Here is an 8733-nt window from a genome sequence, read left to right on the forward strand (position 1 = left end):
GTTTTACGACGTCAAAGCTACACCAGGGCTAACTGCGGCTAGCCGTCCCTAACTTTAGTCAGTGTAAGACTAGAGGGAAGGCAGCTAGTCATCACCACCCACCGCGAACTCTTGGGCTGCTCTTTTACCAACGAATAGTGGGATTGACCGTCACATTATAACACCCCCACGGCTGAAAGGGCGAGCATGTTTGGTGTGACGGGGATTCGAACCCGCGACCCGCAGATTGCAAGTCGAGCGCCCTAACCACTTGGCCATGCCGGGCCCAATTTTAAATAAAAGTACTTTTTTCGCAACAATAACACGACTTTCACTAGGACTGTACGTGAAAGCTTGATTATGTCTTTATTGATGTAATCTTTAAATATAGTACTAAGAAAATGGAGTTCTTAAAAAATGTTATTTTTCAATAAACGGTTCCACTTTTAATATATATAAACATTACAGTTTATATCAGTAAATTTTATGAAAATTTGAGCAATTTTGAGCAATTGAGAAATTTTGATGCAATGAGTTGCGTATGACTAAAGAGCACAATCCAAACACTTTTTTTTTTAGAAAATGTTCACTTTTTTCTAATTTTTTTCAACGAGGTATGAATACTACGATTACTATTACTAGCACAAACAACCGCCCGCTGGGTGGCGTTTCTGCTAGTGTATATATCCACTATAGATAACATCTCTTGCATCAAGGCTAACGTCTGCAGCGACATGCCAATGTATTAATATACACAAGTATTTCTTATAAAGTATGATTAAACATCTGTGTACCATATAAGATGAATACACATAATACTTCGTTATATAATAAATATTATATTACATCGTAGTTATAGTGATAATAATTATAGTTACTTACTTGTGTTCTGAATCAGACTTTTGGTCTTATCTGCAGTCGGGCATCATTCAACGTTTTTTTCGAAAGCCAAATCATTACTAAGGAGCCAACTTATAGCTTTTGTTTGTTTGTAATTAAGCAAAAAGCTACGCAAATGGCTATCTGTGCCCTGCCCACCACGGGTATCGAAACCTGGTTTCTAGCGTTGTAAGTCCGCAGACATACCGCTGTGCCACTGGGGGACAACTTATAGCGTTCACAAACTTTATGGCAAAGTTCTGTTGAATATAATAAGAAGTAAACTTCTCAATGTGTTCTTTAAATACAGTTGAATTTATTCTTGTGAAACAAAAGATTGTGACTGTCCACCATGGTCTTTAAATTAGTGCTAACAGTGCCAAATATTTATTCTATATGGGGAAGTCTGAGATCTGGTGGTGCAGGATTATCTCAGTAGTGGTTGTATAGCATCTGCCCATCCACGACTGTCTCTGAGGCACCTTGTAAGCAATCCCCTGGTTGGCTGGTATTTACAGGGTCATTATGGAGCTGGAATGTCCCCATTGAAAAAGCAGTGAATCAATAATGGTATACATGGTTTTTATACTGTATGGCCATAATTAAGAATTCTCCTTGGACGTACTATTGTGTTCTGCCATGCTATTTGGAATTAATGGCATAATTTGTTATGTACTCTTCATAAATATTATAATCACACCTTGTTTAACCTTAAAATTACCGATGGGCCTTCATCGGCTTTTCAACTTGTGGGTCCATGACTCAGGGTCTCTTAAAAACAAGAGACATACAAAAAAAATCAAAAAATATAAATAAAAATACTGTCACAGTTGTTTTTAATCTCACTGATTGCAACTGGGTCCCGCATATAATTTTTCATAGAAAATGAATGATTTCATCTTTATTTTCTTCAGTTCTTGACGATTAAAACACATTACCCAATACACTACAGTATGTGGATTCCATCGGTGGTGAACGCTATAAGCAGGGGTGAAATTCTGCCGGTTACTCACCGGTACTGAGTACCGGAACTTATTTTTTAAGGCGGTACTAGTACCGGGACTTATTTGAACAGCTTTTTCGGATGCGCATGCATTTCATTGTTCCGTCAGAAAGCATTTATTCATTGACACTGATATTGTCGTTTTTAATGTTTACAAGTAGATTTTTTTTTCCTTTTTCAAAAATAGATCTACTTTACTTAGCTTAGTAACTCTACTTTTTTTAGAATTTCGTCCCTGCAAATAAGTAAACTGAGGGATAATAATATAGGTTTCATTTCACAAAACCTGAAAAAACTTAACGATGGTACATCATTTTTTTTCAACGACGAATGATATGACTTGAGTTAGATCTAAAAACAACAACAAAAACATCTCATTACTGTTGTAGCACAACATAAAAAATTCTAATAAAATGAAATATAATAAAGCTATTGGAAGAAAACCTTTCAGTGCTATTTATACATTAAATAAGAAACAGACAGATGTTGAAGTCGATTTGATTGAAGGAAACCTTTTTCTTTTCTTTTCTATAGAAATCCACAAAACTACGTGAAAATGCAAGGTCAATACAATGTAGCTGGTCAAATGGTCACCCAACATTTACCCCGCTATCTGGTGAGTTGATCATAATATAACGTTGCAAAAATAGATAAATAAAATTATTGTCTTCAAGATTTTAACAAATTTTTATAAATAAAAAAAGAAAAAACGTATTTTTGATAATAGTTGAAAAGCTTACGTCATGATATTACCATTTTCCACGTTCTCACGTGGAATCGAAAAAGGCTTAGTACGAAAACACAAGAAATATAATACCGAAAATAGTCGTGTGACTAACATATAAGCCCCCCCCCCCGTGGCTCAGCGGTAAGTCTGGAGGTTTATAATGCTAAAACACGGGGTTCGATACCCATAGTGGGCACAGCAGAGATAACCCATTGCACAGCTTTGCGCTACACAACAAACAAACAATGGAAACAAAAATGGATGTTGAGGGTTAGGTTCATGCGTAAAACAACATCCCATACAAAGAATATATTTTAAGTATTAGACTTAAAGGTAATTTATTAAATTTCGCGCTACAATACAGCCTGTGAACGAATTGTTAAACTGATGCTTGACGTAGGACAAAACGTATAGCATATTTCTGCCAAAAAATATATTGAGACACATTACGTCATAGATAGAGACGGAAATTCAAGTGTTGAAGCATCTAGGATTAAAATTTAAAAACACATGCATATTAATTTTCGCATGCCTAAAGCGGTTCTAAATGTTTGACTAATTAAATACTTCGAAATTGGAGATATATAAGACTGAAATGCAATGTAAAATTCAACCACAATATATGGTTTCATTATAGCAGAAAATAAGAGGCATGACATGTAAATTTCTATATTAAAATAAGAACGTAGTACACGCTGGCATACCACGGGATTTAACTAACTAACATACTGGTTCCGGACTAGTTGATATGCAGGCGTAGCACAGGGTTTAACGGAATAACGTATTGGTTCGTGGGCTAGTTGGTGTACAGGCTTACCACGGGGTTTAACGGAATAACGTATTGGTTCGTGGGCTAGTTGGTATACAGGCGTACCACGAGGTTTAACGCACTAATGTACTGGTTCGTGGACTAGTTGATATGCAGGCATACCACAGGGTGTAACGTACTGGTTCGTGGGCTAGTTGGTATGCAGGCATACCACAGAGCTTAACGTACTGGTTCGTGGGCTAGTTGGTATACAGGCGTACTACGGGGTTTAACGCACTAATGTACTGGTTCGTGGACTAGTTGATATGCAGGCATACCACAGAGTTTAACGTACTGGTTCGTGGGCTAGTTGGTATGCAGGCATACCACAGGGTTTAACGTACTGGTTTATGGACTAGTTCACAAAGAACTTAGGCAGCCCTCGAACTAATAGAATAAACAGATGAAAACAAGTGTTATAACTCTTAACATAGATTTGACCGAAATATAGACCCTCCCTCCCAAGAATGACTCTCAGGAAACATAGCTACCTAAAATTCTTAATAGAGATTTTGTGTCAGGAATGGATTGCAATCCCTTAGACCAGGATTGTCGATTCCGTCTCAACAATATGTAACACTTTGCTTTCCTGCTTAAGACAAAAGGTTGCACCACAAGGTATTAATCTCACTCACAGTTTACCAGTGCTGTGTATGATTCCATAATAAACTGGTGTTCTCTCTAGTTTGAGAGTCAAGTCTCTATATGTTTCAAATTCTGCAAGGGTTAGTTCAAGGTTGAACAACGTTCTATACCTAGGTCGTCAGGCGTAAATAAGTTAAAATAATGTAAAATATCATACTAATTATTAGTCTTGTAAATATTAACATATTTTAAAGATAATTGATAAATTTTAATCAATTTCTTTAGTAATGTCACGGATTTTTAGTTGCTTAAAATAGAGCAAACCCTATATGTAAAATCACATATATTTTTTTTACGTATGTGAATTTAGTTGTCATTAAAGAATGGTTTTATCACGTACTAATATGAAACAGAAAGGTTGCATTGTCTTCTTTCCAGAAATATTTTCTTCGTGAACACTAAATATATGTGGAATCGGTAACCTTCCAAGTTTACTAGCTTTTCAACCAAGTCGCACAGTTTTATAGACAATTAACAACTTTTTAGAATCCAAAGCTTTTCAGCAAATATCAAATTTATGAAACATTTCGAATCAGTTATTTTTATTTGTCCTTTCACTGTCCAATTACCAAATTTCTTGCCAAGAGTTCACGGCGATGATATTTCTCCAAAAAATAGTCTGATTTGAAAGCGGCAGGTGGAACTATAATTCTAGAAAGATACAAAGGACTCCTACTAAAAAAATATTAACAAACTAGCCTCTTAAAAGAGTGGGCTAAGCATTTACTTGTGAAAGACCGGAGGGGAGAGAATAGGAAATAACTTACCTTTTAAAATTTATTATAAAATTTTTTAAAATTCCTAAAGTTAAAATTTCAAATTTGGTTTGTTTTTGAATTTTCGCGCAAAGCTACACGAGGGCTATCTGCGCTAGCCGTCCCTAATTTAGCAGTGTAAGACTAGAGGGAAGGCAGCTAGTCATCGCCACCCACCGCCAACTGTTTTACCAACGAATAGTGGGATTGACCGTCACATTATAACGCCCCCACGGCTGAAAGGGCGAGCATGTTTGGTGTGAGGGGGATTCGAACCCGCGACCCTCAGATTGCGAGTCGAGTGCCGTAACCATCTGGCCATGCCGGGCCTAACAAATTTGGGTAATAACGAGGGCGCGGGTCAACTAAAATAGTTGGGCTGGATGTGGCCCACGGGCTGTCAGTTGAACCATTCTGTTTTAAAATATACTAAATAAGTGTATACGTACGCAAAAATACGTGTACTTGGAATCTGTAATTTATAAGTCAATAACCGTATCTATAGAATGTATAATTTTATCACTGAGAACACTGAACGTTCTTAAAACATCGTTAAAAAAATAGCTTCTTGTGAAAAATATAACTTAGCTTACGAATAATACATTATATAGAAACGAGATGAAATTAACTTAATAGTTAAAGTTGTCTTCAACTTTCAAAATGTTAAATATTACTTCCAAAAAATATGATTACAATGGAAACTTGGACAAACTGCATTAATGTACTATATCTGATGCTATAGAATTCACTGTTATTTTTCCAATGCGTATTTATAAGCAAGTTGAACATTTGTCTGCCAACTCTTTTATCGACAAATATTGGGATTGATCGTAACTTTATAACGTCCCCACAGTGAGATGAGGATTCCAATCCGCGATCTGCAGATTGCGAGTTGAGCGTCCTAATCATCTGGCCACACCACGATCGCTACGTTTTGGTCTTAGGGCCATTTCGTGCAATAGAGATTTGTTTAATTGCTTTGTTTCAAATGCGAATTATTGTTGCAGCTTTCAGATCTAGTTTGCACTGTTGGAGGAGTGATTTCAACGTGGACATTATTGCTTTTCATAAGTCTTGGGGTTTTTCAACGAAGGAAGAATCAAAGAGGATTGAGCCATCTTTGATCACCTAGGAGATTAACGTTTGATGTGATGCTGTGTTATCTTGTTTGTTAAAGCATACGATATGTATTTGTAACTTATTATTCTTGAGTGTACAATACAGAATTGATATATGTTGGTTGTATTTGTGTTCTCTGATTTTAATCTCAATATAGTATTGACCGGTGATGGTTAATCATTGAAAATAACATGCTGTGTTTAATTTGAATATTTACTATTTGAGTAATAAATATTATTATTGTAGGTTAAGCTTTTTAATATTATAAAGTTTATTTCAAGTATTCAGATTCTTAGGTTAATGAAGGTACAATATGTTTTTAATATTTTCTTTCTGATTTATTTCTCAACACAAAGTAAGCCAATAGTATACAGTCTTCTTTAAAACCCGGAAAACAACGTATTTTGAAGTGACTCTTTCTCTTTTGAAAACAATCAAAAATGGATGATAGCGTGTTGTTTTGTACTGTTTGTATTTAGCAAGTAAAGTATATATTGTTAGAGCGTGTTTGAAGAACATATAAGTTGTTAATTGCGAACAGTGTTTGAATAAACTATAAAGCACTGAACATATATAAAACGTTTGTTTGGACAAGCTATTAATCTTATAAAACTAGTGTTCTCTCGTTCGTTAAAAGCAGTAATAGTGTGCTAATAGTGTTGTTTGAGCAAATTTTATAATATACATCGGTGTTCTCTTGTTTTAATAAAAAATAATAACGTGCTACTAGTATATGAATACGCTTTAAAGTGTACGCTAGTAGTGGTTTGTCTGAAATTTATTAGTTTTACATAAACAACGTTATTGAGAAAAGTAAAGAAACTTATAACAGTATTTGTTTGTTTTGAATAAAGTATAAAACACGCATTATCTTGCTTCAAGAAATGAAAGTAACATGCAGTATTTTTGACTTACCCGAGCAAACATGGTCAGGTTAAACTTTACTAAGATATATGTGAACATATATTTTTAGTTTTTCTTTGTGATTACGAGGTTTAAAAGATGTATCGGAAACGTTTTTCTTGCATGAATAAAACATTATAAATCATTTACTTGTGCGTTTTCCTGTATAAATAATGTAACGCTTTTGTTTTTTAACACATTACGTAGTTTGGTGATTGTACGTGAGGAAACGTCCATAAAGATAAAAATTCCCGTTACATATATCAATTTTTTTTGGTAATAATTCATATACCTAACTAATTTATTGGGTTTATACATGACTCGGTTTTTTTTTAATAGTATTGAAGACGTTTGCTAATAATAAAACTTGGTGGTTTGCAGAGAAAATAGTTATCACCATACTGTTTCAATGCTATCAAATCATCCTATTGCGACTATAACAAGACGTGATGTCCATGATAATTGAAAGGACTATGTCCACTTTAGAATCAAACTGAATTTATGGGAAATACCTAGAACGAGAATAGCGTCTCCAATGTAGCGTTGTTGAATCTGAGCACCAGGAAATTAACTCAGCGAGGGACTTTATAAAGCGGATACTAGGAATTGGAAATTGGTTTGAATTTCGCGCAAGGCTACACGAGGGCTATCTGCGCTAGCCGTCCCTAATCTAGTAATGTAAGACTAGAGGGAAGTCAACTAGTCATCACCACCCACCACCAATAAAGTGGGCTTGACCATTACATTATAACGCCACCATGCCTGAAAGGGTGAGCATGTTTGGTAGGATGGGGATTCGAACCCGTGACCCTCAGATTGCGAGTCGAGCGCCCTAACCACCTGGCCATGCTAGGCCAAAAAGCGGATACAATAGATCTGTATGGAGTATAGAGCTTCTAAATTTTTGAAACTTTTTTTAAAGAAAGAAAAGAAACACTGGAGTTAAAAAATATTATTAAATTCTTATATATCACATTATAGATTGGGAGGTTACTCAGCACCAGTCATTTCTTATAAATGGTATCAAAAGGGTGTTCCGATATTGCATAGATGAATACAGTTAGGCATGATATTGTGTCGTGACTAAATGCATAAACAGAAGTATTTTATATTTGTCAGAAGTTTTATTAACAATAACGGCACCTAACAATAAACAACCTAGTCCGCAATGTATCGTGCCAGTGTAATAAAAACAAACAAACCCATATATATATATATATATATACACACACAGGCTGGGGGCAAAAGTAATTATGCACTTGTTTTATTTAGAATGTAGTTCAATTTTTGACATAAACAGTAATTGGTTTGGTTTCATTTATCTTCGCAGTATTCCCTTTAGTACCAACCATACAGCAACAGCCGTATCGCAAATTGCCACACCCTGTATATAAGAATTGTAATAAAAATATAGGATAAATCCAAAGTCCTATTGATATAGAGGAATGGAGCAGTATATAAAGATTAGAATATAATATTCTAAGAAATTGAAAATATGATTGATCTTGGTTCAATACAAAAAAAGGGAGGGGGGCTAAAATACGTATAATCTGTTGAAATAGGGCATTGTGAACAGAGGGCGAAGTTTCTTCTGAAGTTAACCCCGATATCTTAACAGGGAAGAGTTCCTTAACACAAATTTTCCTCAAACCTTACTATACAGTTCTCTAGCCTTGTGGTGAGGGTGCTCGACTCGCAATCTGCGAGTTCGATTCCCCATTACACCGAACACGCTCACCCCCCAGTGGTACAGCGGTATGTCTGCAGACTTGCAACGCTATAACCCGGGTTACCATCGCCCTTATAGCCGTGGAGGCGTTAATACTGTTACGTCTCCGTTTGTTAATTAATTTTCCGTAACTTCGTTCCGACGAAACTTTAGCGACACAAGTCCTTACTTAATAAAACTGGTTTA

At 35.5% G+C, this 8733-nt stretch overlaps 1 protein-coding gene across 1 annotated transcript in view; it reads left to right on the forward strand.

The window, feature by feature from the left end:
- Window positions 1-5920, forward strand: part of LOC111085283 (degenerin unc-8-like) — a 34064-nt gene extending 28144 nt beyond the window's left edge. The window contains exons 11-12 of the mRNA XM_022383114.1: window positions 2396-2477; window positions 5804-5920. Coding sequence (XP_022238822.1) covers window positions 2396-2477; window positions 5804-5920 — 199 coding nt within the window. The remainder of the gene's footprint in view (window positions 1-2395; window positions 2478-5803) is intronic.
- The last annotated feature ends 2813 nt before the right edge of the window (window positions 5921-8733 follow it).

This window comes from Limulus polyphemus, unplaced genomic scaffold (genome assembly GCF_000517525.1).
Source record: "Limulus polyphemus unplaced genomic scaffold, Limulus_polyphemus-2.1.2 Scaffold309, whole genome shotgun sequence".
NCBI lineage: Eukaryota > Metazoa > Arthropoda > Merostomata > Xiphosura > Limulidae > Limulus > Limulus polyphemus.